The sequence below is a fragment of the Heliangelus exortis genome, chromosome 3 (assembly GCF_036169615.1).
Source record: "Heliangelus exortis chromosome 3, bHelExo1.hap1, whole genome shotgun sequence".
Classification (NCBI taxonomy): domain Eukaryota; kingdom Metazoa; phylum Chordata; class Aves; order Apodiformes; family Trochilidae; genus Heliangelus; species Heliangelus exortis.
The window spans coordinates 6,384,044-6,398,466 of record NC_092424.1 but is presented as its reverse complement, the minus strand read 5'-3'; the positions used below and the strand labels follow the sequence as shown (position 1 = coordinate 6,398,466).

The window sequence follows — 14,423 nt, the reverse complement described above, 5'->3', positions numbered from 1 at the left end:
TGAAGAAAAAGCATGGGAGAATTTGGGTTGTTTACCTGTGGAAATGGTCAGGGCTAGGGAGAATAGCTGAATAAGAGCAACATGGAAACAGGCTTTGAATATGTAAAAGGGAGCTCCATAGTTCACTGGGGTGAGAAGCAATAGAAGCAAATAGCAGAATTTACCATAAAGCTAGAAGTCTCGTAAATAAAAAAATGGTACAATTAAAAGCCTACAAGAAGTAACAGTGGTATATAAGGGGCCTACAAAGGCTTATGGTATCTTTCCAAAAACTTGTGACAACAGTTTAAACACACACCAAGCACAGTTCCACAAAACCTGAACCACATGAGTTTCAGACCTACTCAAATTATGTCCATATGACTGCATCAACTCTGCTGCACGGAAGCTGAATAAAAAGTCATTAGCAAAAAATCATTTCAATTTTTGTCATGCCATGCTACAAAAAAGTTCCAGCACAAAAGACTCTCTTGCCTCTTCCTCTGTGCTGCCTCGTTCAGCTCTCCTTTCCTCTCTTTCTTTTTCCATGTAGGGAATAAGATGCCCAACTGCTTTCTTCATGACTCGAGCAGACTTTATCACCTGCACAGGTAAGCAGAGGAGGGGAAGGGGAATAAGGAATAAAGATCAGGTATAGGAATAGTCTCTAATTTCTCATAGCTTTCTTTTATACCCAAACAATACACTTAGTTATATTTAAAACTTTATTTGCAAACCCAGATTCCAGCTTTGCAGAGTGTTCTGTGGTACCAGGCTGGCCCACCTGGATTAAGGCTCTACACATCCCAGGTACTTGCACAGTGCAACCTCTCGGACCACCCACAACAGAACTGGAAGTTACAAACAGGCCCAGAATTGGAAAGTTCTACACAAAGGAATTTTAATTTTCATCTTTTTTCTCTTGTTTTATTTTGTGGGCCCAGGATTAAAACTGCATTTCAATAAAGCAAAAACCCCCAAGAACAAAGGAAAAAACCTAAGTAAAACTACATAAAGTAAGTCAAGTTCAAAACCAATTAAATTTAGGGCTGCTTTTTAGCAGCACCTGAATTTTTACAATTTGTGTGCTATACCTGAAAAAACAGCCAGCACAGAATGTTTTGGCTGCAGTTTACAATGCTAAATTTTTCAAACAAGCATAATGTAGAAAATCATTTTCCCATTACCTGAGGCAAAAACATCTTTCCAGCACCAAAAAGATCACCAACAATTTTCATACCATTCATCAAAGGCCCTTCTATTACATTTAGAGGTCTAGGATATTTTTCCTGATTTAATCTTGCTTCTTCTGTATCTTCAATGACATACTTCTCAATGCCCTAGCAAAAAAAAAGAAACTTTTATCTTGGTAGAAATACAGCTTATATTTAGCTGCCTTCTCCCCCAACAAATACAATCAAAGTAGAAACAGATACTTTAGATACTGCTAGTCTTTAAGACTACCTCAAATGTGTATTTCAAATATGGCTTTTTTTTAAAAAGACCCAATCTAGTTCCTAGGGTTAAGTATCTAGGGATATAAAGTTACTCAAAACAAGAGTCCCCAGCATTGACAGGTTTATTTGTTTTTCTCAACTGTATCATTAGAAAAACAGTCAAAGACTGCTTCCTCAGCACAGGTGCTGCTCAGTGAACTACTGTTAAAGGACCAAAAAAGCCCAGGAAAGTTAAAGCAGTATGTTACTACTAGTAGTAGCAGAATAAAATATTAAGGGTCAAAGACTTCATTCTGTGAAGTTTCAAGACAAATCACCACCATTTTCTCCTTTATTAAATTTAAAAAATGTATTAATTCAATGCATTGTTCATTATTAGTAGCTGTTAAAACAGCAGCTGAAGAATTTTTAAAGTCTAGGGTGTCCCTTGAAGTCTGAGCTGAGATCATGTCTCTGAGACTTGATGGTAGGACAATTTTCTGCACAGATTCACCTTTATGAGAGCATATTCCAGCCTTTCCTCCACAGAGCTTTCCCGCCACTCATCAGTCTGTACAACTTTTTTTCCTCCTTGGGCGTGATTCTAAAGAGGAAAGACATCTGAAGGAGCTTGCAACCATAAGTAGTGCAACTACAGAGACAGCTTTTAGAGAAGTGAAGGTAATTTCAAGTACTGACTCATAAAATAATAATAGATTATTCAAAAGGGTTTTTTATATGTGTACAAATCATACTGCAAACACCTGTGATAAATTACAGACACTTAGGAGGTATGCACCCCAAAGAGCAGATACCTCAATTAAGATGTAAACAAAACACAGACAAATTAAAATAATAATAATAATAATAATAATAATAATAATAATAATAATAATAATAATAATAATAATAATAGGAGGGAGCAGTTTAATAATTTTCACATTCTTCAAATGATGAAATGACTAATCCTAAGGGTTTTACTTCTGGGAACATAATTTAAGTTGATTCCTGGCCCACACACTACACTTAATTTAAAAATTCTAATTAATTTGGCACCAATTCAGTTTCTGCTGGATTGGGTTATGTTACTCCATATCACAAATGTGTTTGCAATCAGGCAGCCTACAGAACTATTGTCTCTCATGCACATAAACTGTCCCAAACCCTCACATGCTCACACTCCCCTTTGCTCTGAAAGCAGAGGCCAAAAGAGCCTCACAATGCAAGAAAGCTCCAAATCACCCATCCCAGGAAGGCTCCTGGAAGAGCAGGATCTTTCAAAGCACCTAGAGAACAGGGTTCACATTTTATTCTATATTATTAATTCAACCTCTTGTAGCATTAATTTGTAACTTCTAACACCCACTGTTAGGTTGACATGAAGTTTATAGGCTGTTCTACTTATCATCAGCAGGGAGGTGTTAAAACCCAGGTGCTAAGCTCCTATTCAAAGCTTCAAACTGCAAGTTACCTGAGCATAATGTAGAAGTTTCTCTGTTGCATCAGGATCTTTGTTCCAGATTAAATTCTCACACAGCTGTAGCAACTCCTTCTGGATATCATCGTACACTGGCAGATTCCCAGCATTCACAATTCCCATGTCCATTCCATACTGAAATAAAGCCATATAGAATGTCAGACACAGCACTGCACACCTACAAAGTGCATACAGAAGCCAAAAGCACCTCATACCTTAATTGCATGGTAAAGGAACACCCCATGCATTGCTTCTCGGATGGCATCCATTCCTCGGAAGGAGAAAGAGAGATTGGAAAGACCTCCACTAATCCTAGCTCCTGGAAGTGTTTCCTATAGGAATTGCACATAGTTGTTTATTTTTTTAGAAAACTGCTTTCCAAAACAAAAAGCTAAACAAAGCATTCAGCTCATAAAACAGTTAACCACTGAACTTTGGTGCATTGGCTTTGCTTCCTTTCTCTCTTCCCTGTTTCAGATCTCTTCAATTCCAGCCGGGAAGGCAGGATGGTTTTAAGAAGGAAATCTACAAGGTGCAGGAGTGGGAGTCCCCATGGGCTTTAAGATGAACTGGTGTGGAAGACAAATGGCTTGGCTGAGCAGAAAGCTTTGGTTGGAAGTAAGAGGGGAAAAAAAAGGAAAGTTTAAGGCCTTTGGAAGAAAGGGGCAGGCAACCTAGGGAGACTACATAGATTTTGTTAGGTTATGCAGGAAGAAAAAAAAAAAAAAAGGGGGGGGGAATAGGATCTTCATCCTTTAGTGAATGAGGTGAAAAGGGATGAAAAAAAAGCCAAAGTACTCAATGCCTTCTTTGCCTCAGTCTTTACTAGGAAGATCTGTGGTTTTCTGGATACCCAGCCCCCCTGGGCTGGAAGACAGGAGAGAGGAGCAGAATGAAGCCCCCATAATCCAAGGGAAAATGCTTAATGAGCTACTACATCACTTAGATACCCAGGAAGGGCAGAAAAGCTGGTGAAGGGTCTGGAGAACAAGTCTTACAAGGAGCATCTCAGGGAACTGAGGTTGTTGTTTCTGCACAAAAACAGGCTGAGGTGAAACCTTATTCCTCTCTACAGCCACCTGAAAGGATATTGCAGTAAGGTGGGTGTTGGTCTCCTCTCCCAGGTTACAAGCGATAGGACAGAAGTAATGGAAATGTTATCAATTTAAAAGGCAGCTTTCACATACCTTCAAAGAAGCCATTTTAGCTAGAAATGAATATGATTGATACCTCATGAAATTAATATTGTATATTTACAGTAGAGATAGTTCTGTAAATATAGTTCAGTTCATTATTTTAAGTTCTTTTACTGGAAATACAGCAATACTGAGGAACAGTTGCACTTCCTAGTAGTGGACTCTCTTGTTAATTTAAATGTGTCTGATTTTTTTGCAACAGTGTTTTGTTATTCTTGGGGTGGAGAATGTTGTCTTGTGTGGTGGTTTGGGTTTTTAATTTACCTCAGCAAAATACCACAAGTCAAAATAAGCCTATAACTCACTTTTATGGTTTTAGTAGCATTGATAAAATTTATGGCATACAGGTTGTGTTCCTCCATCCCAGTTCCTATGGTCAAAATATTAGGGTCGAATATTATATCATTTGGATTGAAGAGCACTTTTTCCACAAGGAGGTGATAAGCTCTGGAACAGATTGCAATCTTGGTTTCTGTGTCTGTTGCCTAGTGGAGAAAAATAATTGACATGAAACTTACAGACAGCAAAACAAATAAACTCCCCAGGAATAATTTATGGTTCCAACGACTCAAACCTGAAAATCTGGACATCATTAATATTAAAAGGATTATATATAAGAATTTAGTGTTAAAAATATCATCACAGTTACATGTGGAGTTTCAGTGCAACTCACTGAAAATTCTGCTCCCCAAAACTTCATCATCCTATGCAAAGTTTAATATGTGGTTTTTTACATAACTAAATGAATTCACAAAAATTCCACTCTCATGCAAAACCCAATTTCTGAACTAAAATAATCTTCTATGACAGAAGAAAGAGTTCAGCATGGTTGATTAGTAAGACACACACAGATTTGTGCTAGGAGAGCTACACTTAGAACAGCAACTGGATTCCTCAAGTAAGTGAGCATCCTAAGAAATGCTGCTATATGAGGGTCAAAAGTGTTGCAGGACAAGACAGACCTCTTAGAATCACTTCTGTCAATGAAACAAAACAACTTTGTCTTGCACAAGAGAACCTTGCACTCCAGAGGAAAAATATCTTTTACAGGGACACTTACCTGCCCCACTTCATCAAAAGCCATGACAACCACAGCTGCTCCATACAACTTAATTTTCCTTGCTTTTTTCAAAAAGTCTTCCTCACCTTCCTTCAGACTGATGCTGTTTACAATGCATTTCCCCTGGCAACATTTCAGACCTGCTTCAATCACTGAAAAATTTGAGGAGTCAATGCATAATGGCACCTGTAAATAACAGAAATAAGCCAGGGGAATACATAAAAGTTAAGAATCTGAGTTCCATGTGCTCCATTTGGAGATAAAACTGCACACGTTAATCAGCATTTAAGAATAAAAAGTCTCCAGATGGTATTTGTAGATGCACTTATCTTTAAATGCAAAATTCAGAGCAAATTTAAAACAATAGCTTCTATGGCAACCTCATCACATACCATACAGAGACCTCCCCCTGTATTGTCTTGTGCTTCTGAATTACAAACTCATTTTTAGAGAACACACTCTGCCAAAGCATCTTTTCAAACCATCCTATATCCACATCTATTTAAGTTTTGTGGAAAGCAATACCATTCACTATGCAGTCAATATAGACTATGGCTCATAACTGCTGCAAAGGAATCTGCATTCAGCTTTTCTAACCAACCCAAAGGACTGGCATGTATTGATCTGAAATCATATAGAGAATGTTAAAACCTGCTTCCCCCAAAGGCCTTCCCTATTACAGTACTTTTCCTCTCAGGGGACATATACACCTTCACTCAAACTGGTTACTCAACAAATCGATACCAGATCTTCTACCAAGCAATTTCCAACTTAAAAAAAAATATTCTTTATTGTACTTCGGAGTGCCTCAGTTACAACCTTTGCAATATCAGGTTCTGAAGAAATCAAGTTACAAAATCTTGTCATTGCAGCAGGGCCATCCAGCATCCCATCATCCATATTGATGTCAAGTACCTGGGCCCCCATCTCAACTTGCAATTTGGCTACACTCAGGGCTTCCTAAAGAAGAAAGTAAAAAACCAAAATGACAGTTAATAGTATAAATCCTACTCACTCTGAGGATAATATCACTTCTTCAAAATAAGCACCCAGCCAACCATTTGCAAATGTGCAAGACATTCCATAAGAAAATAAGGAAACAGTCTGTGACAGACGACATCCAGAAGTTGTTAATATGGCACAACTGATTACTAATTTGTTCACAAAAACCTGACACCAGAGACCCAATGTGCTGGGAGTGCCATGGGTTCTTGACTGTGAGTTATATTCTTAACTGAATGACTTTAGATTTGCATGGTAACAAAGACTACTGACTGCACAAGATTACAGGAAAGCAGTTGCTGCTATGGCACAAAATAGTTTTGCATCACAAGCTCTGCTGTTTGACAATGCAGACTACTTAAAAACTTTTGGAGGTTGCTCAGCACTTTTTTCCAGCTGCAGAATAATCACCAAGTGCTCAGAAGGAACCACAGATGTTCACACTCAAGCACACATAATTATCTGAACACCCATGTCCATTTGCTTTCCCCTTTTTGTCACTCTCCAGACTGAAGAGACAAAAAAGAAAAAGATTTGTAGTTGTTCACAATCCCTAACAACCTGTAATCCCTTTATGTAACAGGCCTAACCTACTTCATGACTTCAAAGAACATAACAGTCAGACTTCCTAAAAAACAAGTTAGGGATTTAATTTTTATTGTATCAAAAAGAAGAGCAGCAGAGCACACTCTGGAGCAGAGTCTTGGCTCTCAAGAAATGTCAATTTAGTATTTGTTTGAATGGTACAGTAACAATTTACATCAGTAAAAATGAGCCCTCCGGGCTTTTGATTTCTGCCCTGTAGCTGTTTCAAGAAAACAATTATCTTCTAAGCAACATTTTATGTAGCAACTCTCATTTAGCAAGCTGGAACTAGTGATCAAAGTATAGAAAAATTAGATGCAACCATAATGCTAACCAGGGCTGGAAAAGGGAAGGAAAGGGAATAAGAGCTGCACAGTGACACAGCCTATCAATGTTGGAAGGAGGGATTACACCCCCTTTCCTTCCTTCCTTCCTCCCCTAGATAAAAGCACAGACCAGGACATTTTCTAAACCATCAGCAGCTGTGTAACTTAATTCCAAATGGAAACCTACGTGTCCCACAACACTTGCCAAAAAAAGCCCAAAAGAAAGCCCTTGTAACCCTTCTCACAAAATTATTATGAGCTGGTAAGCACAGAAATGAAAGATCATGAGAAGGTGACTTTTCCTTGCTTTCTTACACTTGTATGTGTAGAGTAGTGCTTTGGGCCAGCAACACAAACAACTAATAACAGTGCAGTGAAGCAATGAAAAATCAGAGCATTAGGTATAAGGAGTATTGTTAAAATGTACTTCATAGTTGCCTGCCATGATGAGTTTAGCAAACTTCCGTGACCCCGCAACATTGCAGCGTTCGCCGATATTAACAAAGTTGGTGTATGGCCCAATCCTGAATGGCTCCAGACCTTAAAGAGATATTTTTGAACATATTCGTAAAGACAGGAAAGGAAAAAATGAAAGACAAAAACCTCTTTTCTAAACTGTGAAATAGAGATGTCTTTAAGAAGAGGATGTGGACAAATCTAATGAGTAACTAGCAAAGAAATAAAATGATAAAACTGCCAACACACATGCTCAAAGGCTTCTGTCCTGCCTCAGTGAGGGTCAATAATTTACTTGACCTGCAAGAAGTAACAGCCAATTTGTTCAATATTAAACAGTGTGAAGCTTCAGTCCTTTGGGCATCCATGTGTATGTACACACACACACACACACACACACACACACACACACACACATCTTCTCTCAATTTTCAAGTACATTATCTCCTAGCTTTAACACCACCAGAGAAGCAGCCCACTGAAATGACTGACAAACAAGGTCAGCTCTCAACCAGGTTCCCAAGTTCAAAGAAATAAGCCAAGAGAGAACCTTGGTAGCAGGTAAACTAACCTTACAGAAGGCAAACTAACCTTACAGAAGAACAGAACAAGGTAATGCAAGAAATGACAGGCCAGCCAGTATTTAATTTATGCTAAACTGATTTGACTTTCAGATTAAAATACCTCCAAAAAGAAGGTACTGTTTTACTTGGATACATGTCCCAAAGGCTTAAAAAACCTGGCTGAGAGAAACACAGATCTAGACTTTGCTAAAACAAAAGGTGTTCCAGACCTGAATGAATTTCTGGAACACTGTCCCAATACAACTGGATTGACATCTGAGGCAACATAAGGCAGCTGTCTCACAGCAGGTGAACAAGGATCTCATCCCAGGTCTGCCAGCAGCTGCAGTCAAATTACCTGATGTCTCTCAGCTTAACTGTCTCCTGTTGCAAATTGAGGATAAGGATCCTCACCATTACAAAGTGACTGAGACTTACACACTAAATATGCTTGGTTACATTATACAAGGTTGTAATGAAACGCTCCATTAATCGTTTGGCCCAAGCAGTAAAAGTTAAATCTGGTTACACATCTATAGACTTGCTGGATTCAGGCAGAATCAGAAACTCATAGGGCTGCTCTGATCAGCAGAAACCAGCAAATAAATTTATAAAGGAAGACTACATGAGTCATAAAGCTCAAACTGTCACATTCCATTTTACCTGACAGCAGCATGTATCCTTGAGAGAGAGAGGGTGGAACACGAGGCTTACAGAACTTCACAGCTTCAGCAATTTTCCTGAGTTACAGAAAGAGGAAAGTAAAGAGTAAAGTTTACAATTCCAATTAGTATTAAACCACTCCAGACAAGACACAAGCAGAACATCCTAGACATATAGCTACATCTCCAATTTAGCCCTGTTGTAGACAAGAATAATTAGCTTCTATCAGTTTGTGTGGCCAAAGGCAAAAACATACTCCCAGAAGATCCTATGGCAGGTACTTAGAGGGAATGTACAGAGCTGGAGATTTATCAAACACAAAATGCAAGATACTATACCAATGATGAATATCTTGATGAATATCAGAACCAGTCCTCAACAGCAATGACTTAAGAGTCATGATTTGCTGAGCTGAGCAATTGCTGATTGAAGTAAAAGAACCCAAGGAACAATCAATGCACTGAAACTTGTTTCTCAGAGTCTGGAATGACTTTCTCTTTGCTCCACTTAGGAGAGACAGATGGTGTCCTCTATACATTCATGTACCCCCTCTTCCCAGTTTGTATTGGAGTAACAATGAATCACAAGGACCCCTTCTCTTTCACCCAGGTGAAAAAGGGGGGTTTTCCCACTGACCTACTTCTAGGTAGAAAGATACTAAACATTCCTTGGGACTGGTCAGGAGTAGCACCAGATGTACAACATTCCCAGATCTCCCATTCAGATATCTTTCTCCCACACTTCCACACTCTCCTTCCTTCTACCATCAAAGGAAATCTTAAGTTTTGCCTTGTGGCTAAGAAAGCCAGAAAGAACATACAACATAACAGAGCAAAGATGGGAAGTAAATTCTATCCATTGGTAAAGAGGGAGGAGTAATTACAAAACTGCTTTAGATGACAAAACAGAAGAGGTGTAATCCTTGTTCAAACCATGCCTCTACTTCATCTTCCCAACACACAGGGTTATGAAAGCCAGCTTATTTCTATTGCTGCTATTGGCATTCAAGTGATCCATCTCTTCAGGAAACTCTAAGACAAGCAATGGAATATTGTTCCACTGAAGCAGCACTTAATTTACTTCCCAGTGTACTTAAAGTTGTAACTCATGAGGTACCTGATGTGTGCTGGTGTGGTACCACAGCAACCTCCAACTATGTTGACCAAACCATCCAAAGCAAAATCCTGCAAAAGTGAGGGAAAGATATTTTTGACTCAAGTTAATAATGGTATATTTTATGTACATGCATATTTTAGATATATATTCTTGGTAAATATATTTATATCTATTTTCTTCTCTGTATGTTAAGCAATTCAGGGGGATTACAAGAAAAACATTAAATTAAAAAGCATCGGTACTATTTCTTCCCTTTAGGATATTTTGAGATGTGGATTCCCAAGGCTAACCAGCCAATCATTTGACACTGGCCTATTTTATACTGAAGGCCCAGATGGAAGCTTGGGTGAGTATCAAGGATTAGTTATACTGTATCACAAACAGGAATTATCATGCAGCAGCTGAAGCTCCATCCAGACAGTTCTGTCTTGCACAGATCAAGTGGCACATGGAAGAACACCCTACACTGCAACACCACCACCATCAGCAGTTTCTATACACACAACTCTGTAAACTTCTGCCAATTCATAAAAACTGCTCAGGCTTTTCAGAAATTCCCAAATATAAAAGTAAGGGCATAGGAGTACAAAAGAATAACATGCACAGATAAAGCTGCATGAAAACTGCTTAGTGTGGAAATAAAAGTAATTAGGTTTTCAGAGTTTCCTAAGTAGTTTTGCCTACCCTTGAATTTCAAAAGCATTATTGTTCAGCAAAGTGTCTATAAACAATTCAAATAACAGATCCATCTGAGGAAAAAACCAACACACCAAAGCACTGTAATAAATACACATAAGCAGAGAATTCTTCTCTACTAGTACACCAGATATGACACTTTCAAGAGACATATTTCATACCTTTAGGTGTTTGGCAGTCACTTCTGGAGTTTCATCATAACCACCAAAAGCATTGGGAAGACCTTAAAACATAATTTTTCTAGTATTACAACTTGCCGACAACTGAAGCCCACAAGAACAGAACTAAATTTTATAAAAGACATAGTTAAAGTAGCTAAACTTGTATGAGGAAAAAAATGCCTCATCAACCACACAACAAAATACTCTGGGTTCACTGTCAGAACTAACAACAGTTCCTTTCTGTAGTTTAAATATCATTAACCTCTTTTTAATAATAAAACCAATCATATTTTCAAGCTAATTCAACTTTATTCTTGCTAATGAGATGGAATGGCTTAGTTACATTTCATCTGCCTGTAAGCACAGAACACAATCCCAAACAGACCTGCATTGGGGTAACAGATGATGTAGGCTGATGTACATTTTCCAATTGTCTCAATGAATGGTCGCATTTCAACTGCCCCTAATGCACAATTTAAGCCAATGCTGGAAAATAAATTTTCAAAAATTATTTTGAGCTTAAAACACCTTTTACATAGAAAACAGATAAATGTTGAGTGGTGGAAACTGCTAACTTGCAATCATCTACAACAAAACCAACCTGATCTCCAATTTCTTTAATCATCATCATCATCTATACAGCAAGACTGTGCAAAAGGAGAACCCTCAGGTGGAAGAAAAGCCCAAGAGAGACAGGGACTGAACTGAACTGAACTGGGCAGAGTACATCAAGATTTCCTTTCAAAATCCAGGAGGAAAAGTGGCAGCATTTTGACAGCAACTGCAGCAACACGACAGCTCTGTATTTTCTAGGTGAGAGAGAGAACAAGAGGAATGAGAATGACAGACTGGAAAGGAGCCTTGTGCTACAAGAACTATGAAAAGGGTTGAAAGAGTAAGACCTGCTTTAAGCCCCTACCTGATAATTTTAAAATTATACATAAATTATGTCGAACTTGCAACAAACCGAGTGCCTCCACCAAGATGCCTCATGGCAACACTAAGCTTGGGCAACTGGCTCAGCTATATCTAAGTAACCTAGACAGCACCACAGCAGAAGTATTTTTGCATGAATAAACCTCTCAGACAATTTCACCAGTATACAAGGTATAACTGTGTTTTCTTTCATTCAGTAGCAGATCCATAAATGTGATTTGCATTTAAAATGTCTACATCAATACTAGAAATGGAAATTTTTCTTTCAGAAAGTACACGAGATCTTAACATTTCCTGATCTCCGCATCAGGAAACCACTTTAGGAGCAAAACTCGAAAGGTGTTAACAGGAAGATGTAAAAAAGCTTTCTCCTCTCCTGGAATAATGGTGTCACAGAGGATGCGAGCTAATCCACTGAAACAGGAATGGATTAACAGCCAGATCTCCCAAATAACTGAGCCACAGAGCCTGCCTTACTGTTAAGTCATCCAACTCACAAGCTTCCAGCTCACACTCCCCCTTTTTCATCTCTCTCCTCTGTTAGGAAGCTTCATCTCTCCCTTCCACATTTAGTATCCAACTCTCTTTGGTTCTGAGGACAAACTCACCTGCCACTCTTTACCTCACCTTACCAGGGAGTAAGCACACTCACCAAACAAGCACTTCTTGATGTTCTCACCTGACTTAACTTGGTACTGGCCCTCCAGACTGTCTGAATGTTACCTACAACAGAGGCTGCTGACAAATTAATCATGACACCATCCACGTGTTACCTGCTTCAAAACTGCCAAGTCAAACTTAGACACATACGTTCATTCAGAAACAAAAAGTGGCTTCTGTGGCCAGTATCATGTCCCCTCAGCACTCAACAGTACCATGAAAGAAAACATTTGAGAAAAGCAAACTGTTATCCATACATTAAAAGCCAACAGCCTTGAACCAGACTGCTGGTACACTATCACTGCTACCCTAGTGTAACAACTGTTAAAGCCTCATCTTAAACATCACTTCACTCCCTTGCTCATTTCTTCACAGCAGTCACAGATTCTGTGAAAGCTGATGCTGCAGAGTGCTCTTGGGACCAAATCAAACACCACACAGGAGCCTTGAACTTAGCATATGTCTTCTGAATGCTATGACAGTAGAAACAATCCCAGGAGCTGAAACATGAAGGGAGCTCATGTCACATCTGAGCACCCCTCACATCAAGCAGCTTGCCACTCAGCTTCCAGCACACACGTCTCCCAGTTACCATCCTATAAATCAACCAGACACAAAGCACACTCTCTAGAGAGGATCCAAACCCAACTGACTTGAGGAAAACACATCACCCTAAACAGGACATAAAAAAACCAAATGAAAGCAGGCAAACACACATAACCTGAACCCTAGGAGACTACTGCTAATCAGCTTTTACAGAACCTTAAAGCCACTCTGGCAACAAGAACAACAATAAATGGAATCTGCTCCCACAACTAAAACCCTTCTGTCACTGTTTTGTACAGTAGCCTTTGTGAAAATGGGAAACAGGCCCTAAGCATTCAGATGGATAAGAGAGCTTTTATGAAATATGGTTTAATAAAGCCTTGATTTCTGCTCCAATGCCCTTCTCTCCTCTTCAGAAGCAAGCCAGTTATGAGCAAGATTATCTGAGACAGACTCATGCCAAATGTGGATCACTAGGCTGTGATGCTGAGAGGAGTCAACTACCACCCTGTTCCAAGAGGATCCATATGTTACTTCTGGAGCACCGTCTGGTCTGGGCAAGTGGAGCCTCAAGGGCAGTCAGGAAAGCTTTGTATCACTGAGCTGACAGATTGCCTGTTTTAACTGGAATTTTCTTGTAAAAACAAACAATAGCTCATCACAACATGCATGACATGCACTCCTAACAGTGAGCTAAATGTTTTAAGCTAGACTGTTTTAGGAAAAAGACATCTATTTCCTGTGTAAATTTGTGTGTGAAAAGCCAGCCTGAGAGAAGAAATGGTAAAGTGGAGGCAAAGAAGAACATAAAGATCAGAGGAATAGAAAAAGAGGGGACTGTATTTAAATTAACAGGTGAAACGTTGCACAATGTCCAAAACCTGCTATATTGTGCATTTGCACAAGTATTCATCTTTTAAGTTATTCAACTCACCTGCTTGAACAGAAAAGAGTGCTAGTAAATGGCAGCAACATGTCTCAAAAAAACAATGCAAATAAATGAGAAAAATGCTCAGAGAACATCTATATTTTCGTAAAAAGAACACTGGAATGAAATTTTATGATTTGCTCTTTCAGGTCACCCTGAGACATTCTGGGCTGGCACTGTTTCATTCTATGAATGAGATCTAAGTCCTGCTTCTTGCATCATCTGAGACAACAGGAGATTGCAAACTACAGTTTCTGAATTATTTCTTTTTAATGCTTTGTCAAAATTTTGATTTCAGTAGCTGATGCAAATGCAATACCCCAGATTATTTAGAGCAATATTTTAAAAATTCAGTGTTCTTCAGAAACATAATTTCTGCTAAGGAAACAACAGTTTCCTGTGCAATACACATGACTGAAAATGAACACAGCTAGTACATCTTCCATTTAGCTGCGAGCAAGGGGTTAAATAGGAAAGAATCACAATCTAGAGACAATTTATTAAAAGGAAGATACATTTCCTTACCAAAGTGGATTACTGTGGGAAACACTAATGACAAATGCCTCTCCTGTCTGGCCTGAAAGGGTACGCCCACTCTTGTCCACAATGGTTCCAGAAACCTAAATGTCAGTTGAGC

At 38.9% G+C, this 14,423-nt stretch overlaps 1 protein-coding gene across 1 annotated transcript in view; it reads right to left on the bottom strand.

Moving 5' to 3' along the window:
- Positions 1-14,423, bottom strand: part of MTR (5-methyltetrahydrofolate-homocysteine methyltransferase) — a 47,874-nt gene that overhangs the window by 18,723 nt on the left and 14,728 nt on the right. The window contains exons 8-21 of the mRNA XM_071739051.1: positions 14,312-14,406; positions 11,102-11,202; positions 10,717-10,778; positions 9,860-9,927; positions 8,744-8,820; positions 7,489-7,601; positions 5,968-6,108; positions 5,149-5,334; positions 4,394-4,573; positions 3,108-3,224; positions 2,887-3,027; positions 1,930-2,019; positions 1,167-1,319; positions 475-582 (exon numbers count right to left, since the gene is read on the bottom strand). Of these exons, the coding sequence (XP_071595152.1) occupies positions 475-582; positions 1,167-1,319; positions 1,930-2,019; positions 2,887-3,027; positions 3,108-3,224; positions 4,394-4,573; positions 5,149-5,334; positions 5,968-6,108; positions 7,489-7,601; positions 8,744-8,820; positions 9,860-9,927; positions 10,717-10,778; positions 11,102-11,202; positions 14,312-14,406 (1,632 nt within the window). The remainder of the gene's footprint in view (positions 1-474; positions 583-1,166; positions 1,320-1,929; positions 2,020-2,886; positions 3,028-3,107; positions 3,225-4,393; positions 4,574-5,148; positions 5,335-5,967; positions 6,109-7,488; positions 7,602-8,743; positions 8,821-9,859; positions 9,928-10,716; positions 10,779-11,101; positions 11,203-14,311; positions 14,407-14,423) is intronic.